The sequence below is a fragment of the Micrasema longulum genome, unplaced genomic scaffold (assembly GCF_059751315.1).
Source record: "Micrasema longulum isolate JH-2025_06_02 unplaced genomic scaffold, ASM5975131v1 h1tg000093l, whole genome shotgun sequence".
Classification (NCBI taxonomy): Eukaryota; Metazoa; Arthropoda; class Insecta; order Trichoptera; family Brachycentridae; genus Micrasema; species Micrasema longulum.
The window spans coordinates 1-22621 of NW_028277299.1; the positions used below are offsets into that span (position 1 = coordinate 1).

The window sequence follows — 22621 nt, forward strand, 5'->3', positions numbered from 1 at the left end:
TGTGGAGCTAGGTAGAAGCTTAATAGATTTTCTCATTCGCCCAAACCAATATTGAATCAACCGCTCCACAAGTATATAGCTTATGTTAGGTTTTTGTTATTTTCATTGTGCGTTTTGTAATATAAATAATATAGATGTACATATATACCTTGTTTTTAAAACTGTGAATATTTTGTTAATTATCTCTGTTTATTAGTTTAGTCTTCTTTGTTTATCCTCTAATGTAAAAACATTTCAAAAAAGTATATTGTTAAGTATCCTCGGCACGGGTAACCCCAGTGAGGTCACATTATTTTTATTATTAATTATAGTTTGTAAGAGAAAAATATGAATAAATAAATGAATAAATATTAAACTCTGACTCGTATGTGGTAAAAAGTATAAAGTGTTTTATTTTTAATAAATTCAAAATGTCTTTTCACTAAGTAAATGCTGAAACAATAAATAATAAGGATATTTTTTTGTGTGCCTTGTTTCAAGATTGAAAATAAAAATTAAAAATGTCATATTTGCATAAATTATGTGTGTTTTAGTGATATTTACATCGATTGTGTATGTTTGGGTGATATTTACAACAATTGTGTGTGTTTAAGTGATATTAACGTAAATATATGTGGGTTCTAATTGGAATATTTGAGTATCGAAGATCACCTCAAAAGCGTCGTTAAGAGAATGCATGCGCATGCGCTCTCTCTCGTTGCTCTCTAGGCGGCGCAAGTTTCTCTCTCTCGCTGACGCCGCCGCCCTCCGACGCCGCCCCCCCATCCGCCGCCGCGCCCCCATGCGCTCCACGCGCTCGCTTCCAGAACTTTCCTCATCTGAAAGTAAAAAATGGAATATTTCATAAATTGGGAAGGTTAATGTAAAATATCATCATGATTCCCCTTTCTACACCCAGTGGTTCATAAGGCACCGAATTATTAAACTAAATGCAGCGTACTTTGATCATTTGTTACCTGAAGGTAAGGGAATCAGTTTCAAGTTTCGGGCGCCAGTCCAGAAACAATGGAGTATTGCAGTTGAAACAACCTTTAAAATCAATATTTTTCATTTCCTGCCAGGAAACGATCTCAGTGCCTCAATTATGAACGCTATCTTCATCTGTATATATCGAGACGGTATACTAAACTTCTGTACTATCTGTATCTTACATAGGTATGTTCTACCTACTTGTCATATCGACATCATATGATCGAAACAAGCCAATGGAATGACCGCAAACAATTAGTCCGCGTTCCTTACATCATTAACATTTAAAATAGTTCTCATTTATATTTTAAATAGGCTTCTGTAATAAAAAGTGCTCACTTCAAAGCGATTATAAACTCCAATAAATCCCATTTCAAGCAAAAAATGCTCGTTTGAACATGACTTTTGGAAATCACCCATACGGTACGCTTAACAATCGTCTGTATGTTTCTACCGATCGACTACAAAACCGGCTCCTAAAACGTATCGATACATACACTCGGATAGATAGTAAAACCGATGGAAAAAATATAATCACCAAATATTTTTTTTAGAGTGGTAACTTTCTGACGCATACAATCTGTTTCTGACGCCTAGATACTCTTATTTGTTGATAGGAGAGAACCTAGCGACATTATTTTCACATCTAGGCGATCGTTTTATTAAAGTGACAGTTATGTCGGAATTTAATTCGACTTCAAAACTTGCTTATTTCTCTCTCATATTTTTAATAGGCTTTTAAGAAAAAAAGTGCCAACCTCAAAACGATTAAAAATTGTAATAAATCATAATTAAAGGTAAAATTGCTCGGTGGAACAAAATTTTTGACACTTTTAATGCGTAGATAAACGTATCTAGAGGTTCCAGATCCGTCGATATAAACCGGTGGGCTTACATCAAAACTTGATGGTAGGGGGTATCGGTACTATACCTTTGTAGTCGGTCGCGAGACTTTTATCTTCAACTATAACGTCATACTGAAGCTATGTCATTTTAGAGCGTAGATATGTGTACCGTGACGTACGCTTCCCCTTGATTCATATCGATGTACCTACTCAAAACTTGAAGGTGGGGGGTCGGTAGTATATCTTTATAATCGCCTGAGGGAATTTATCTTCCACTATACCGTCAAGGTGAAGGTATGACGTCTTTATCTTCCCATCGTAATCGAGGCCCAGGACTCGATTTCCTTATTCAGGATTTTTACCAAAGAGCAGCTATCGATAAAACACTCGTCCATGGTTTTAGTTCTATTTCACACATATAACCAAAGGGCAGCTATCGAGTCGAAAACACTCGTCCATGGTTTTAGTTTGATTTCACACACATAACTGCCGTTCTTCTAAGAACGTTCATCCGCCTGGACACAGAGAATGTGAAATATATTTTAACGAATGTAGACATGTCTATGGAAGAACCTAACCACGTTTTATTTATATAACATGTTTCGCACTATAACTATTCATTTTATAGGTTGTAAATTACGGTACGAAGTAAAAAAAACCTTATTATTGTGATATATGGGAATCGAATACGGAGCCCCAGTGCGTGATGCAATCGGCTTATCTTTATTTCATTTCATTATTTTATTAACGCACGCGGGGCTTTTGCAAATATTTTCCATGTATAAACTACATTTACACAAACACGCATTTAAAGGAACACAAACAGAAGTTTAGGAACCGTGAAATATTGCGGTATTAAATTACTACCTTTTTAAATAAATATTTCATGTCAAACGTGTCAAGAATTAAACCAGGGCAGGGCCTCGATTACAATGGGAAGTTAACAGAGTTGTCTTCAATTGTCTATAAAGTACAATTTATTTTTCTGTTCGAAAATGAGCATTTTTGTATTAAAATTTAAAGTATTTCCACCGGTAACCTGTAATTAAACATGTTTCAAAACACTTAGGTATATATAAACATATAAAATCAATGTTTCAAAAAAAAATTTAAGTACCTAGGACGACCTAGGTACATCAACTACAAAATGTTGTTACAACAATTTCATCTCTCTTTATATTCTGTTGAAGATAACTCTCAATTTGTAGCAGAGATGGAAAACATTTCGAGAAGGTAATATGGAAGTCTAGGCATTTACAGGGCTTATGACCTGTCATTGGCTGGTGTAAGTGGTTACTTTACACACTGTGAAACATTCACCAGTCTGCCTATGTTTAAACATTCATATTTCCTCAACTTTCTTCAAGATACCTCTGTTTACTTCCCATTTATTACAATTACCGTATTAACGGGACCTCTTCCGTGGAAGAAAAACCCGCTGACCACTTAACTACGATGCGGACGAATAAACTAATGTACTAAATCAATTCACCTATCCAAAATTATTCCACTATTCGGGTCCGTCGAATTAACCCTTCATACGACACCTAAAACAAAGAAGTACATAAATATACCACCAGAATTGGGGTACATATTTATTTTCTAACATGTCGTATTAAATAACAAGGCTTATGTCACAAGAGTATCGTAATAACGTACACTGATAGATCAGACATCCACTCGGCTTTTTCAAATGCAAAAGATTTATTGTTTTAAAAACAACTATTTTATTATATTTGCAAGACGTAAATCAACACAAAATATGTGTCCCATAAAGGGTTAATGAGATTGCCCACCTTGCATACTCCTGATGGTCTTTCCTCCATGTTCCTCATCATCCACGTCTATTTCCTCGTCGTCCCCGTCGGGCCATGAGGCCCCTCGGCCGGCGGAGGCGGGCGGCGAGTCCGCCCCCGAGCCCGCCAGCCCCGCGGGGCCACCGCCCCACCAGCCGCGGCCCCCTTCGCCGCCGGAGCCCTGCAGCGGCATCGTAGGGCACTAGAACAGAAAGATAGAAATAAAAAATATTTTCAGTTACACAAAACTTTTTTTTAATTATGCGCGTAATATACAGTGGAAGTTTGAAGGTGTACCTTGGTTCTATCGATATTGTGAACAATCTAGTGAATTTAAAAAAATGTGTTAGTGGTTGTTTGTAGGCAATCCACTAGAAGACCCTATAAACGTACTTCACAGTTGCTACCAGAGAAGCATTTAAGTGAAGGGAAAAAAGGTTTTTTGACGAAACTTTTTTTTGTTTCAATATGTAACGTTTTCACCATGCTCTGTATGATTGAGAAAGTTATATTTCTAGCTGATTAACCTGTAATCTCAGCCTACCACTTTGACCTACGATTTTTTTGTAAAAGCTTCACCTGAATTTTACCATTTTGTTTTTGTGCTTTGTACCTTGGTCCTTTAAAAAAAAAATATTAATAATTTTTTTTTACAATATAAGAGGTAAAACAGAATATTAAAAAATAAAGCAATGAAATACATATTAACAGTAAGAATAGTAAACAAAAAATCCCACAACGGCATGGCCTGTTCGTGGGTATACAAGAATTAATTATGAATTATGTGCTCTTAATTAATAATAATAATTATGGATAACTTATATAGCGCCATTTTCGTAATAAAATACCTCAAGGGCGCTTTACATGGTGATTTTATTGTTAAGTTAATTTAATTGAAGCTTTTGAATTTGTAATTTAATTAAAATAATTTATTTTGTTGTCACGTGCTACGGATTTATTCAAATGATTTAGAGAACAAGTGGGTTTTAAGTTTTTTCCGAAACATCACTTCACTTTCACAGCCTCGCACCTCTGCTGGGAGAGCATTCCATGCCATAGGGCCTGCGACCGCAAATGCGCGTTCACCAAATTTAGTGCGCTGTTTGCGTAGAGGTATAATAACTTTTCCTCTCGCCGTAGACGTAGCTGATCTAAGCGCGAGACGCCTGTCAGCTAGTTCATCTGGAATGCATAGTTCCCTTAGATATTCCGGAGCCGAGTTGTGCAGTGACTTATACATAAGCCAACAGAGTTTGTATTCGACCCTCTGTGGAAAACGTAGCCAGTGTAGTTCCCGAAGTAGTGGAGTGATATGACTGAACTTAGAGATTCCGAAAATAAGTCTCGCTGCGGCATTCAATACAGATTGTAGGCGAGTCATAATAAATGGACAGGTGCATATAGTTTTGTATAATATATGAAAGATAAAAGAAAATATTCTGTAAAAGATAAGAAGGTACATTTTTATTTTATAGTAATTAAAAATGGAAATATTTTTTTAAATGATTTGTTTCTTGAACCGGTAAAAGTACAACATTATATGATTTTTTTTCGTGGCTACGGTTCTCTCTTATAGTCAGTGATTTACATGGAATGATTTTTAATTTATGTACATTTTTTGAAGTACTGAAGATTGCAAAAGGTAAGAAGATTAAAAAAGTCTTTTTTTTTCGTTCAAGTTAAGTACTTCGGCAAAATAAACAGTAATTTATGTTTAAAATACTTGATTTCCTTCAAATCATATTTAGAGGCCCAAGGTACAATACCCTTGCGCTACTATTCCGAACGTTCTCGCGGCCGTGGAAAACACTTTTATCTCGCGTATTTTGTTTGTAAACACGCGAGATAAAAGCTTTTTCTTCGGCCGCGAGAGCGTTTGGAATAGCAGCCCTGGGACCAAGGTAAATAACGAACGTAGCTCATTTACGAATCACATTTGTATGTCAAAGTGAAACTAATAAGAAAGTTTAAATTTTTTTGAAGTTATTAAAATTTTACGGCGTTATAAAAAAACATTTAAATACACGTAATAAAAATGGTGAAGGAAAAACTTCGAATAAGACCGAGGGACGAGGGGTACGACACCTTCCCGTGCAATATGTACCTACATTAAAGTAGGCCGATGATGTACGAAGTTTTTTTATTTTTATAAAAAAATGTCTTAACATCAAAGTGAAAGGGGTCTTAAAAGTTGCATTTTGGATCACATTGAACAACTCAATCACATTACAAATTCGAACGCGTTTTAAAACTACCAAAATGAAAAAAGTTTGCACTCCAGTTTGCATTCCTGGAACTGATTCCGTTGAGCGCCTGGCTAATATTGACGAAATCAATGGCTCATTAAAACAATGTTACCCATTTATTACAAAACAAAGTGCAACTCCCGCCCTTAGATGCTTATTTAATAAGGTTGAATGCATCGATACTGGAAAGCTCCATATTACAACTCGTCTATCAGTGGTGTGTTTGAGAAGGATACTGTCTTTCTTTGGACATATTGCTAGACGCGAGCCAGACAATCTAAAAAGGGCAATAATGTCTGGCCGAGTTGAAGGTAGGAGAAGCCGGGGTAGAATCCCATACAGATGGACTGACCAAATAAAGGTGGCTACGGGGCTAAAATTTGATGAGTCAGTTCGTCGGGCTGAGGACAGACTGGAGCGGAACAGACTAATCAGAAGTGTTCATGGTGATCACGATCCTCAGCATTGAGGGACCGACTTGGAAGAAGAAAGAAGAATGCACATTAAAACATTTAATTGGACTGATTTTCTTACTTAAATGCGAAATGGTAGCCGGTTTAGCGCAAAAATTTCACTTTTTCGAAAACTTCAAGCTCTGGTTGAGGGCCAAAAGTAGTATCAAATATTTTTTTAAATATTTTTTGTATTCCGAGTAATCCAAAAAGCATCATTTCAAAACTCGGAAAAAAAATATCGGCCCGCCCTAACCTACATGTAATAGAAGCTCACACTATCTAAAAAAGATAGGTTCTAGTGGTTTAGGAAGAAGCGCTTTTTTAACATACCAGTAAGTCCATCTTTGTTTAATAAGCCCATGTTAATGTGTTAGTGCCTGTCGGTGAACCAAGTAAACATACAAATTTCGTTTGTGTTAATAGGCACATTTTAATATTTTATTTGAAAACGTTGAGTCATGCACACGTAAGCAAAGTTTATCAATGAGGAACTTCAGCCCTACGGGAAATTTGATACAAACAATGTTTTAATTAGATAATTAAATTAAATAGTTGTAATTGTATTGCATTAAATAATTTTACTACAAAGTTTCTTGAAAATGTACGAAAAAATATGTAATAAATATTTTAATAAAACAAATTACTTTGAACGACGTCGCTTGTTTACATGAATCAACTAATAATAAGAGAGCTGTGAAAGATATCCGGTTCACTTACCGTCAACGGACCAATCGGAAGAACATACCGAGAATAAGCAAAGGAGAACCTCTGACGTCACGTGAAAAATTAAATGTGATTTTTCTCAAGCCTGGGTTTTCTGTGATGTAATTCACCACTATAACTGGGCCTCCTGGCCTGTTGTGGTGCAAAAAAAATGTGTTTTTGTAATTTCAGAAATACAAACCCGGGTATTTTAACTAGGGTAAAAGCTTTCAATAACCTCATATTTACTTAATATAACATTAATCGGTTCAATCGACTGTCCTGAACTACTGTGCAAACTTTCTATCAATGTTCCTTCCAAAGTTCTAAGAAATAACCTTCTTCTTCACCTACCTCTTGTTTCATCTAATTATAGGCAAAATTCATATTTATAGCGAACTTTTAATAATTTTAATGTAATAAATAAATCATTAAACATAGATTTATTTGCAAATAATCTTAATGACGTACGGCGTTTGCTTTCGAAATAATCCGTAGTATTTTTTCTTTTCTTTTGGATTTACATTAAATTACTATTCATTTTCTGTTCGAGAATCTTTTTTAACTTACTGTGATGCTACTTGTGAAAACCTGCAATTGGCTTATTTGTTATTTGTTTTGTTATATATAAGATAATTATAGCTGTTGGTAATCTAAATAAATAAATAAAAATTAAATTAAGAAACGGAAAAAATAAAAACATGTTCTTAAGTGAGCACTTAACATCTTACTATATTTAAATAAGATATAAAAGAGTAAAATTGGAACAAAACTTAATGCATGAATTCCCAAAATAGGGATTTTAGAGTTAAAGTTTGCCAGTATACCCACGTTTAGTCTTAGGTGTATTTATTTTATGACCCACGTCACTTGCAGCTATCTCCAATTTTAAGAAATCATCTTTTAATCCCAGGTTTATTAAGTCTACGTCTAAGCATAGGCTAATATCCGGGTGGTCTTCCTAAAAAATATTATATAGATTCCTCTAACTCAGTGTTTCCCACGGTGGGGCGTACGCCCCACTGATAGGACATAACGCCTCAGAGGTGGGGTACCACACTTCAGAGATGAGACACGTCGGCATTCCAAATATAAAGGGGAATATTCATCGGTCGTACGAAAAATTGCCTGAGATGTACGAAATTAAAATACTCGCCAAACTGTACTTAAAATAGAATGAAACCCGTTACAATTTCAATAATTATCTAAAAACACAGACATTGTGCAGGATGTAGCTGTAGATGTTGTATTGGTACCGAGCCCAAGCTGTATAATTGTTTTGTGATATTTTGATAGTACATTGTTATTTGTTATAGGTATGTCAATGCGCGGAAGACGTGTCTATAAAGGGCACCATACACGTATTTATTTTATTCTACTTAATTACATTTTTAATTTGTGGTTTTAAATAATTTCAGTTATAATAGATGCATTAGAATAGGTTTTATTTAATTTCATTAGGGGTTCAAATGTTCAAACATATTACAAGTTGATTTGAAAATTTACCTGCTTTTTAATTAAAAAAGATGCCGGTGGGGCATCTGACTTTTGAAAAGACTAAGGTGGGGCATGGCATGGGGATCACTGCTCTAACTGGTTAATTATTTGTATCTGTTCCTACTATCTACCTAATATTGATTCATAAAAAACCTAAAACAAAGTCATTCAAGTACCAAGTACTAGCTGCAACATACCAAATATTAATTTATGTAAATGCATCGATCTGTATGTTATCAGAATCAATTTATTGGTTAAATAATGTTGGATTAAGATTAATACTAGTAAAGTTAATGTTTGCGATTTTCTTAAATTTTAAAAGATAACAACGGGTTTCCCCATGATTGTGTTATCTCTCTATACAATAATACAATCACACATGTTGCAAAATTATCAATCATTAATTGTAACGTTAGACATCTTCAGTACGAAAATAATAATTTATCTTTTATAAATACGTCAGTCGAATATTAATAGATACTAGATTCCTAATGCAAGTTTACATAATACTACATTATTATAACGATTATATTTTCTTAAATTAACATATTACAACAGAGATGAAGAACATTTTAGAAAAGGTAATATAGAAGTCTAGGCATCTACAGGGCTTATGAATGTTTGAACATACACATTTCCTCAACTCTTCCATCTGTTGACTTTTGTGAAGTAAAAGAGCTGAAACCTTTATCACGTGGGTGAGATTCATCCGGCTGAACCAAATCTAAACCAGCCAATGACAGGTCATAAGCCCTGTAAATGCCTAGACTTCCATATTCCCTTCTCAAAAATGTTTTCCTTCTCTGTTGAAATAAATTTAAATATGAACAACTCCCTAGGGAGGAAATCCAGCCAGTCCGCAAGCATTTGGACGTACTCAAACATTGTTGAATTACTAACATTTTTTGTTTTTATTCAGATTTTTCTCAATGTAATCGTAGTAAAATATAGAAGTCTAAGCATCTACGGGGCTTATGACCTGTCAATGGCTGGTTTAAGTGGCCACTTTACACACTGTGTAACATTCACCATTCTGCCTATATTTGAACATCTATATTCCTTCAATTCTTTCATCTGTTGATGTTTGTGAAGTTAAAGAGCTGAAACCTTTATTTATGCGGGTGAGATTCATCCAATTAAATTATTACACCTACATACAAGGCAACGCCTGAAAATATTATTTTTTCAATTTCTATACTTCTTTATGGACCAGGTAATTTATCAAAATGTTCTTCATCTCGGTTATAATATGTTAATATAAACAGCTCCCCAGGGAGTTGAATCCAGTTCTTGTCTACAAAAATTTGGACAAACTCAAAATATTGTCGTACTAAAATAGCTGATTTTTATCACAGAAGCCTAAATAAAATATGAATGGTATGTTATTTAGTTACAGTTCTTGATGGAATTCTATTGTAATTTTATAATACCTTATATTTGAATATAAGTTTTAAATTAAAAAGACTTTGTACATTTTCATTTATTTATTTGACCAATTAGAGCTTTCACCCTCTAACGAACATCTTCAGACTGGTAAATATTATACAGTGTTAGAACCATTTATATAAAACTAAAAATTATCTTAAGTGTACTTAGGTACATACAATAACATTTTATTATAATATAATATAAACATTTAATAACTAAATATCGATCAAAATAATTATTTCCTTCGTATCTGTTAAGATATTGGTCTCTTTAGAGGAATTCCTAAGATGGTTAAATTCCAATATTTGTTAGTAAACATTAGGACATTTATTTCTGGAAGTAGACTAATTATCCGAGCGTTATTTATAATTTATTTCCTGCTTTGTTTTCTACCAATAACAACTATAATTAATGATATTTAAATCAATTATTAATTTTCTATTGACTTCCTGAAACGTGTTACTAAATTCTACAGTTACGCCTAGGCATAGTGTTAAATAAGGATGAGAATACCATCCTTATTCTATCACTAAAATCAGGATAGTATTCCCATCAGTATTCTACCACTATACCTAGGCGTAACCTTATGCCGAGTTTATGAGTAAGGCCCTTAGAAGTTAAATTGGTCACATCGAGAAAATTTAGGTTGTCAGATAAGTTAATAGACATCGCAATAACACGTAATATATCAACATACAAATTAAGAAAAATATAATCATGTAACACAATTTTATTTAAACAAAAAACGCAAAATGTTTACTTGCATATTTTTATTTGATTCTATTTTAATAAATTTACTAAGTACAAACCCAAAAAAGGGATGCTTGTGTAAAGTCACTTCGTATTAAACCACTTAATATTATAATAAAAATTACAATAGTGATGAAATAACACATAAACATGAAAATATTTTTTAAAATATTTTTAAGTCGGTATTAAGAAAACCTTTTTGTCAACTGATCCACATGGAGTGCTCCGGAATTAGCCTTTTTTTCTTTATGGCAAAATAAAATAAATAGGATAAAAGTATTTAAAAAAATAAGACAATGTGTAAACCAATATTTGCTAATATTTCATTTTTTGGGTTTAGTGTACTTTTTTTTGCGAAGCAAAACATTAAGAAGGATAATTAATAAATTTTTATACCGTCATCATCATGATGATGATCCCCTTTCCGCACCCAGTGGTGCATAGGGCACTGCATTGGTAACCCAAATGCAGCACAAGGCGATCTTCTGTAACATGAAGATAAAGGTGATCAGTCATCCGTTTCAGGAGCCAGTCTCAGAACAATGAAGTTTTGTAGTTTAATCAACTTTTGAATTGAATATTTCACGTCCCCTCTGCCAGGAATGAACCCAGCACCTCAAGAATGGAAGGGGAACATGTAAATGCCAGGGTTTTCGATAATACCCGCTTACTGAGAACTCTTTACAACTCCTTGGTGCGAAGTACACTAGAGAGTGGCTCGATGATTTGGGAGCCACATGGACTGAAGTACTCTCTTATGATAGAGAAAATCCAAAATAAGTTTCTGAGATACCTCTACATGAGAGAGTACGGGTTTTATCCTTGGCTCTACCCGACCGAGTTTTTCCAGGGTATGCTTGACTAACACAGTTTAGAGACTAGAAGAAATGTGTATCTGACTACACATTTTTATCGATTGTTGCGCGGTATGATCGATAATTCTGAGATTATAATGAGCGTTGGTTTGTATGTTCTTGATAATTACCTAAGACAGCGTCAGCATAGATTGTTTCATATTCCAATTTACAGGACCAACCTGCCTACGGTTATGCCTGTTGGAAGACCTACCGCTATGCTGAACAACATCGCTCTGGATATTGATCTGTTCCATGTATCCGAAGGGGTTTTCCGGATCAGGATTCTCCCACTACTTTGACATGAGTCTCTTTCATGCATTTTTTCTTTTTTATAATATGTACGTATTGAATATGTTTGTAATGTATATGTTATAATTAAAATTAATTTATTGAATTGAATTGAATCACTGCACAACGAGGCGGATCCAGTCGATTACTTTATTCAGAATTTTTACCTGAGAGCAGCAGTCGTCTAGGGTTCTAGTTCTATTTCCTCCTAGAATCGGATTAATTCGCCTAACATAATTTAAACTTAAATCTATCATTAACCAAAAACTATTAACGTACCCGCAGTTCACAATCATGTTATACCTGCTTATTTTCGCGTATGCACTGTAGTATTATGTTTTTAACAGATAACAATATTTATTTTCTTTAATAATATGTACATATGTATCTACTTAATATTTGATTTAGGCTGTAAAAATAACCGTATAAAAATACTTTAAAAATAGGAATTCAATATCAGAGTAATAATGCGTCACCTAGAGAGGAGCCCTAATGTAGGAAAACCATTATATGACCATTGGGTATTAAGTTAGCTACAATTCGCAGCAAAATAATGGGCCGTACTCAGGTCGAGAATCACCAAATGGATATTAATTTGCATTGTAAATATTTGTTTAATGTGTACCTGTGTATTTATTATTGCAGGGTTATCCTTATTTATTTTTCTATAATTATTTATTTTATAAAACTGAAAATACATGTGTGTGTTTATTTTTTTATTTATTTATTCATTTTATTCATAATATACTTATGTTACGTTTATTGGGACATAAATCCCAACTCCATAGAACCAAAGTCCTGTGTTGAGTTTGTTTGTTTGTCCGCCACTTCTCCGAAATGGCGAGTCATAAATTTCATAAATTTGGACACGTCATTTTAGATGCGATTTCAAGATTAACATTGCTATTTTCGAGTAAAATTTTTTATTAGTAAAGAGAAAAAATATTTACTTTGGAAAAGTAACCCTGAAAATTTTATTTGGCTAGTGCTAAGGCATCATGTTAAAAAGTGAACTTGAATTGTACAAGTGCTAAAATAAATCGTTTTTCTATGCATCAAAGACGTACTTAAAAAATGAGCTAGCTTATTTTAGTTAGACTACGCAACAATACTAAGCAAAGAAATAAGATTTTTTTGATAAAAAGACTGGATAGTGTCAAATTAAAATACAAAGACATATTGTTTTATTTTTATTTTTCAAAGTAAATGCTCAAAATAGGCTCCATCATTCGCTTTGCATTTTTGTTTTGCATTTTGTTTTGATTCTAAGTTTTGCGTTAAATTGTCATAATAGTATGTTTATATTTAACATGAAAACATGTTTTGATTATTCTTCTATTAATTTTAAATTTTTACTAACACTTCAAAATTTTTATTTTTGCATTAATATTTTTTACAATTTAAGATATATTATCATCATCATTCTCTTTTTGCACCTAATGGTGCATAAGGCACTACATTGGTGCATATGGCACTACATTGGTGCATCAATTGCAGCGTATCTTGCTCATTTCTCTTATATGAAGGTAAGATGATCAGTCTTACGCTTCAGGTACCAGTCTAGGGACTATGAAATATTATTGAATGAAAACACCCTTTTAAATAAATATTTCGTATCAACCATGTCGGTAATCGAACCCAAGACCTCTTGCTTGGTATGCAAACGCGCAGACCATTACTTATTTATTTAATCATTTACTAATGGACTTAGACCATTAAAAAAATGGCAAACAAAAATCATTATAATTTATACAGGCACAATTGAATAAAATACAAATAAAGAAAATTAAAGCTGGACAAAAAATAACATAATAATTACTACCTCAAGACAAGATCTAGTATATCTTAGTGATTGTTTAAATCTAGAAAGACTTACACCAAAAAGTGTTAGATCTTGTCTCGAGTTTACAATGCGACACAATCGGGACATTGGTGCATGCAAGCCATAGTTTGTGCTGTGCTGATCAATTAACAGCACATTATTATTTCGCAACCGGCGGATCGGAACATTGAATGCCACTTGTTCCAGTAACGATGGTACATAAATGAAGCCATTTAGTTAATTAAACATAAATATAGAGTCAATGTTATTTCTACGTTTTTGTAGACTTGAGACTTTTAACATTGACTCCATTTCTCCGTAAGTGTAGTCTTCTCTCTCGAGGCCAATCATCCATGCTACTTTTCTTAGCAGACGATGTTGCACCGATTTGATAGTAACTATCCGGCTTGCATAGAAGTGAACCAGGGTCGCGATTATGAACGGCTATATACTGAGACGGTATAAACTAATATCAATATTTATGTACGTAAGTGTGTTTATTTGTATGAAAATTCAAAGTATCTTCGTCGGTAACCGGTAATTGATCATGTTTAGAAACATGTTATATTTTTCATGCAGAAAACTTGATTTTACTTCGTAGATAAAATTGAAGAAAAATGATAACTTCCCATCAGAATACGTACCCAAGAGGTCGATTTAAGATATATTGTTTATTTTTATTATTATTATTTGTCATTGTTATTTAAAATATCTGATAAACTATTTATTATTGCGATTTTTGTACCATTTTTAATACAATTTACAAGTTTTAAGCAAATATATTATTTTCATACTTACGCACCCATACAAACGCACCCTCTCCCTCTTTCATTCCCACACGCACATGTATCCTCTCCCTCATTCATTCACGCATACACACATTCACATACACATGAATACAAACGTCACACAAATAAAATTACTAAACTTCTTTTCTTATATATTATGTGTCATTATATTTACAGTGGATTTTTTTAATTGGCTTTAGTATTGTTAAGATTTTTCTAATTATTTTGTTTATGTAATAGCTGTAAAAATCCCAAATAAAATGAAATAAATAAATAAATAAATAAATCATATTTATTTTTTATATCTAAAATTTAGCTCAATACAGGTTTATACCTAAAGAGCTGAAATAATATATTATTGTACTCAATAAATACAATAAATGTTGCAGGGTACTGCAAAGGCACATTATGGCGTATTTTGTTCAATATTGCATAAAAACATAGTATGTTAGGGATTCCATTCCACGGACTATTTTTTCAAATAATTTATTGTACCTAAAACTGCTTTTTGAAATGTTTGAGTTCTACCAAAATATTTAAATTTTCAGACTATTTCATAAAAGTGGTAAATAAATAATGCTGTAAAATGGAAAACAAGGTGTGGTAGAGTGAACTTTAAACCTCGGAACTTTGAGGGGTGAGTAAACAGCACAACCACGGGATCACAACCCGGATTGTTTGTATTATTTTTTTGTCAAATCTAATTACATTATGTGATCTGCCTCGTAGTATACAAGGTTACAGCAATCCGCTATCATCTATATTTGTTAATCTCAATAATGAAGGCATGTAATTAAGGCAAACACCTGTTAACGAAAGGGCGGACTGTAAATGAATAACGAATTTCATTCAGTTTTGTGATAGGGAAATATTTGAAGAAAGGATAGGAACATGGACTGGATACCTACCTTAAATATAATGTGAATGTTCTTCAATTTCGGGCACTGGATGACAAAATGCACTATATAATATTATTGAATCAGCTGCTCCACAAGTGTATAACTTATGTTAGGTTTTTGTTATTTTCATTGTGCGTTTTGTAATATAAATAATATAGATGTACATTTATACCTAGTTTTTAAAACAGTCTAAATATTTTGTTAATTATCTCTGTTTATTAAGTAAGTCTTCTTTGTTTATTCTCAAATGAAAATATTTTTAAAAAGTATATTGTTAAGTATCCTTGGCACGGGTAACCCCAGTGAGGTCACATTATTTTTATTATTATTTATAGTTTGTAAGAGTAAAATATAAATAAATAAATGTTTTCAACAACTTAAAGAAAGGTAATCGGACAGGAATAATAATGTTTTTGTTTTTATTGTTAAGAATAGTAAAAAAAATATGATTTGTTTTATTGATTACTATTTTTTATTATTTAATGTTATCAACCGGTAATTGTTATCAAACGTTACCGGTCCTATAGTGATCACAATAAGTGGACTACACCAAATAAATCGACATCAATTAAAAGCCCACCTATTCTCTAAATCATTTGAGTAAACTGTTTTATTCAAATTATAAATTTTAAGTTAACATTAAATAAATATTCATATAATCACTTTGTAAAGCGCCCTTAAGGTATTATATTACGAATATTCCGCCGTAAAAGTTATCAAATAATAATCACCACTTCCGAATCTTGATAATTTGATACGTGAAGCCAAGACGATCAGTTTCACTCAGTTTCGCTCTAAGTACTGCGAATTATTACATTAAATGTCACCTTTTAAACAAAGATTCCATGTCAAACCTGCCGGAATGTTAACCCGACACTACAACGTTCTAATCCCATCCAGAAAAAAAAGGTCCGTGAGGCAGACTTTTCTGTTATTCGATTTTCTTTCCCAAGATTTTATTATAATATAGGTATAATTGTTTTAAAATATAAATCCGCACACCAATGCAATGGCTGCGTAGATCGTGTTATGCAAAAATAAACTTCAAAACGTACAAGTAATTAATCGTATCAAAAAGGTCTCAAAGTATTCAGCTGAAGGCCATTCTAGAAATTAGATTATGTAGGTATTCACATAATCAAATGTGTTCCAAATTCAAAGGATTACATAAAGGCAACGTGTTGCGTCTGTGTTGCCGCGATTCGGTATTAATTATGATACGCATGCTGGATAGTCGAGTAGGTACCCGGTACCTACCGACCAGTACCGGTAGACCGTGTCTATGAAGTCGGTTTTTATGGCAACACTTTTGGAGTAAAAATGAAAGTAGTTTCTTTTTACTTGCTAAGTAACATTTACAAAGCATTCTCTTCTGGCGGACACCTGGCGAGGCGCTGCCCACTACTGGATGACACAAAACAAGTTCCTACCTAGGTTTATAACTATTATTGCGTGATGCGTTTAAATACAGAAATAAAAAAAATACACATAAACTATAATAAAACAACAGAAACATTATAATTTCATAGTTAAATGGTCAGCGCGTTTGCCTTCTTGTCGACATGAACGACTCATTTAAAAGGGTATTGTTACACTAAAATATTTCATGGTCCCTAAACTGGCATCTCCAGCATGAGACTAATCATTATCAAAATCACATTTCATATATCAAAAGTGATTAAGACGGGCTGCGGTTGGAGTACCATTACAGTGTACTTTTCACCATTAGGTGCAGAAGGGGAATATTAAAAAATTGTGATAATTTTCTTATTCTTCCGGTCAGTTTTTACGCATTAGCCCAAAAACTAATAAATCCCGGAAAAATGTATTACATTGCTTCACAAAATGGTTTACACATTTTCGTACATAAATTTCAATTTTACTTTATTGACAGTCGAAGATAGCTGTGTTAACTTCCCATTATAAAAGGAAGTTGATAGAAATATATTAAATTACTGCCTATAAAGTAAAATTGAATTTTCTGCACGAAAATGTTTATATTTCAATGAAAACTTGTAGTATCAGCGCAGGAAACCTGTAATAAAACATGTCTAAAAAAATCATTTTTACAAACTGATTATTCTGTTTTGCTTAATAGGCAATTAAAGCGATACAAAATCGCCTGCCACAATATTTTTTTAAAAAAAACATCTGAAAAATGTTACACTATTTCCAATGTGATCACTTAAATCAGCAGCAATGACAAGTAATAAGCCCTGTAATTGCCTAAACTTCCATCATTCTCTTGTCAAAACTGTTCTCCATATATTTTATGTCAATATTTTTTATTTACGTGGGTATTCACTGTATAATTCTCCACTTAAGCACACCTAATATGCATCAAAATTACTACAAAAGAATCTGATGAATATTTTTTTTATAAAACAAAACGCTTTACACAGATTTAAAAAATATGTACATAATTACTACCCGATAATGTCTTCACACATATTGTTTTTCAATGAAATTAAAACGATTCAATTATGGTACCTACAATATGTTCATATTTACCTACGTAGTTTCTCAAATTAAACGGTTTGGGTAAGTTGAAAGAAATTGCCTTAAAACATTATACCATGTATGTATATAAAATTTTAAGTATATAAACTTTTTAAGTATATAAAGTATTTAAACAAATAAATAAGTATCTGTTGCGCTTTATTTAACATGTAATACCACACCAAGCACAAGAGGTTATCTCTTTTTAAGTGCGTTTCGTTTTTTTTCTTTTCGCCCAATACATTATTTATGTAAAAAAAAAAAACTGTTTAAATAAATAATAAAAAAAAACAAGTAAATCTCGTCGAATTCGAAAATAGATTTTCGCTTATTCAGTATTTTATTTTTGATTCATCTTTTTTATTATACAGAAATAATATTTGGTAGGTATAGTCCGTACATTTTTCGATTTTTCAAAAATAAAATATTTTCTAAAAGCTAGATTAAATAATAATTTATTAATGCAGTTTTTGAGTAACCGTGTATGCAATATACAGGTTCAGATAATAGGACAGGTATGTGCTGATACTAAATGTCAATTATTTATCCGATATTAAATATGCTCTCGTATAATTTCTACGGAGCAATAATAGGAAAATATTTTTATCCAATCGACACCGTTACGGAATTACTTGATCATTTTCATGTTTACACAGAATTTCATGAGATAAATCAAATAAAAACGTTTATATTGTCATCATGTTATGTTTTATGATAATTTGTTAATTATGTGACTACGAAATATGCAAGGGAAGCGATTTGCTGATGAACGTCGGTAAATCGAATGTGATGGTTTTCGAAAGAAATGAAAGTTTAACTAAATGTGAAATCACTGTGAATGGGGTTACTACTAAAACAAGTAGAGGAATTTGTGTATCCGGGAAGTATGTTCACTAGGAATGGAATGACTGAGAAAGATATTGAAAGGAGGGTGAGTGCCGGGAACATACTGAACGGTGCACTTAAATCAACCTTAGCAAATAAATGTTTGTCGCAAGAGGCAAAATTATCAGATGTATGGGAGCGAAATATGGACTTGGAAAAACGGGGCAAAAAAAAAAATAAAGTAGGCTAAATGCTATCTAAATGCGATCTCTCAGGCGAATGTGTGGTGTTTCGCTTCCATCCATAAGGGTCGGCACCAAGACTTCACTGTCAACGGCCTCCTGCGACGAACATTTATTTGCCAAGGTTGATTTTAGTGTACCATTCACCCTGTTCCTGGCGCTCGCCCTTTTTCCAATATCTTAACCCTAATTGATACTTAAGTTTATAAAACAATTATTTATTGTTTAAAGACCGCAGCTGGGCATCATTAACATTTTATTAAAATACTTAACTGAATTACTTTAGAAAATATTGTCTTATTTACAATTGGATACCTTTATAAACCAACATTAATCAATCAAAGCGACTCTACTATTTATAAGAGATTTCTCCTTTCTGGTTAAACTTTAGCGCTTGTTTATCGAGGCTCGCTATATTCGGAATGACATATGTATATCAAATATAAATTAAGAATACTTTTATCTCATTGATAATTGATAACCGCAGTAATTAACATGCATGTCGCATTATTTGGGAAGTTGTTTTAAAAACTTAGTTCTAGTTTTGGTCAATATTCCATATTGGAATTTACAAGTAATAAATTTATTACACCTGAAATTAAAGTTATTGGATTTTCATGGCATTTAAGATGCTGGACAATAGCGACTCCATAATATTTACAGTGACTAAAACTTTTCATTGTCGAGTTATGTATGAATCTAGGTCAAATAGTATATTTAAGATTCATGCACTAATATTATTTTCAATCGCGTCACAGTTTTTTTTCTAATTCAGAGCCTCCCGGCAATTTTTAAAAGGCACTGTCAATCCTTACGTAACGCGTGAGAGTATTATGTGAACTTAATAATGTTCTTGACATTATTACACGTACTGCATTATGACAGTTATTTTAAGACGCATTCCATAAAAATTAAAATCGAACACACTTTAAAAATCTTAATCGACTATTTTAGGAGGATGTTTTTTAAAATTACAATAGCGAAGTTTTGATAAATATTTTTTTTCTGCATTTTTGTTTTCTGAAAAGGATAGTGCAAAGACATATTTTTCAATAATTATTTTCGCAATAAACAATTAAGAATAGCGTAGTTCACATCTTAAAAAAACACATTTATTGATATTATTTTTTTATTTATATTTTTCATATTTATATTTATATGAGTTATTACAATATTTTGTGCCTGTCCAAATGTTCGTAGACAAAAGACTAAATTTCACAAGAAATAGTCCAAGGAGTTTAAAAATAGGCAAATTGTTTTAAGGCTTTTCCTAGTATGTGAAATAATTTCATCAGATGAATTTCTTCACACCAATAATTTGTTGATGTTAAACATACGTTGGGTCTGTTTTTTTTCCAAATGAAGAGAACACCCCCATGTGTCCCCACAAAACAAAAAAAAATTACAACAAATTGGTCAATAATTCATAGCATATTCACCGTATACTGTGCAAATATTGCGAGCAGCTTTGGAAACTTTATTCCCTCGACTGAACGCAAATAGAAAGACGTGTAAAAAATGCTCTCTTTCGTCCACTTGGAATAATCAATTAAATAATATATGTAACGTAGAAGCAAACACAATATCTTGCGGAGCAGAAGAAAATCTTTCGAATGAACAGAACCTTAACCATTTTGATTTACTTTTAGTGCGCATTTTTAAATTTGTAAAAAACGGACGGTTGACGTTAAATGACCCAAAGAGACGAGACGAATTTTCCTAATATTGGCGATAAATCGTGTTGTTATGTTACGATAAGAATGCAAGAGATAAAATATGAATTCTAATAGAAATTTATTCGAATGAAAGTCCGAATGCAATAATTCATTCTATGGAATACTAATAATAATTTATTCGATTACTAATCATTCGATTGGTAAATTCATTCGATTATTTTCATATTTACAAGAGATTTAGAAACTGCCTTATTACGAATTCAGTAGGCATTTCGTTTCGTAAATTCGTTCGTTCGTCATACATCCATATCACTCTAACGCAATCAAAATCGTATTTCGCTCTCGTTCCCCATCATACGATACGATTGAATTTACGAAACGAATTAGTAACAGAATAAGGCCTCAGTTCAAGTACGCGTACGGTTGGATTTGTATGTCTCCCGCCGGAATTCTGTATACTCTTACCTATGGTGCACTAAGCTCTATTGGCGACCTTGCTATCATAATCATTATAAGGAACAATAATTAGACACGAATAAATTACACTCAATCATTTCATAGCGGTAAATGTGTATCATATTATTTCTAGTTATTGAGGCCTTACAGAGTTACCTAACCAAAATATTTTTAGCAATCACCTTGCATGTGTCTATATTACAGTTTAATTAATTTTATTTTGAATCCTGAAAAGAGTAATCGAGGGGAAATAACAACACCTCGTTGTGTAGTGGTTGGCACGTTCTCCTACGATTCTTGAGGTTCTGAGACCAATTCCCGGCAGGGTGGACGTGAAATATTGAATGTTAAAGTTGATTCAACTACAATACTTTATTGTTCCTAGACTGATATCTGAAACGTAATTGACCTTTATCTTCGTGTTACAGAAGTTCACCTTGTGCTGTATTTGGTTTACCAATGCAGTGCCCTATGCACAACTGGGTGTGGAAAGGGGATCATCATCATGATGATGATGGTATAAAAAAATGTCAATTACGCTTCTTAATGTTATGCCCTTTTGTGCTTGCAAAATAAATTACACCAAACCCAAAAAAATGAAATATTTGCAAATATTGGTTTACATATTTTTTAAATACTTTTATATTATTTATTTTCTTTTGTTTGAAATAAAACAGGCTAATCTGGGGGCACTCTGTGTGGATCAGTAGACGAAAAGATTTTATTGATATCGAGTTAAAAACCAAAAACTTTTTCTTTTCATATTTATGTGTTATTTCATTACTATTGTAACTTATATTATTTTTACAAGTGGTGTTATACGGAGTGACTGTACATCTGTACAACGTAAGTTTGTTAAAATAAAATAAAATTAAAATAATTAAGTAAATATTTTCCGTTTTTTGTTTAAAAATCGTGTACATGATTATATTTTTTTAAATTTGTATGTTGACATATTATGTGTTATTGCGTTGTCTATTTACTTATTTCACAACCCAACTTTTCTCAAGGTGATCAATTTAACTTCTAAGGGCCTTACTCATACACTTGACATAAAGTTACGCCTAGGTATAGTGGTAGAATACGGATGGGAATACTATCCTGATTTTAGTTGAAGAATGAGGATAGTATTATCATCATCCTAGTAGTCGCTGTAGAATTTAGAACACGTTTCAGGAAGTCAATAGATAATTAATAATTGATTTAAATATCATTAATTATAGTTGTTATTGGTAGAATACAAAGCAGGAAATATATTATAAATAACGCTCGGATAATTAGTCTACTTCCAGAAATAAATGTCCTAATGTTTATCAATCAATATTGGCATTTAACCATCTTAGGATTTCATTTAAAGAGACCAATATCTCAACAGACACGAAGGAAATATTTTTTTGTTAGATATTTTGTTATTGTTATATTATATTGCACAGTTACAATGAAATTTTATTGTATATCTTTCAACGAGGGGCTTCTTTAACGAGTTGTAAATTACTCACTATTATAATTAATAAAAAAATATATTTTAACTTTATAGTATCAGCAATATTTGAAAATAAAGCTGTTACGTTCGTGTTTATT

The 22621-nt window shown here is 32.4% G+C and overlaps 1 protein-coding gene across 1 annotated transcript in view; it reads right to left on the bottom strand.

Annotated features, from left to right (window-relative positions):
* Window positions 1-361: 361 nt before the first annotated feature.
* The window catches only part of LOC148284733 (uncharacterized), a 90050-nt gene continuing 67790 nt past the window's right edge, over window positions 362-22621 (bottom strand). Inside the window, exons 2-3 of the mRNA XM_088235281.1 lie at window positions 3611-3812; window positions 362-818 (exon numbers count right to left, since the gene is read on the bottom strand). Of these exons, the coding sequence (XP_088091407.1) occupies window positions 589-818; window positions 3611-3812 (432 nt within the window). The 3' untranslated portion in view covers window positions 362-588. The remainder of the gene's footprint in view (window positions 819-3610; window positions 3813-22621) is intronic.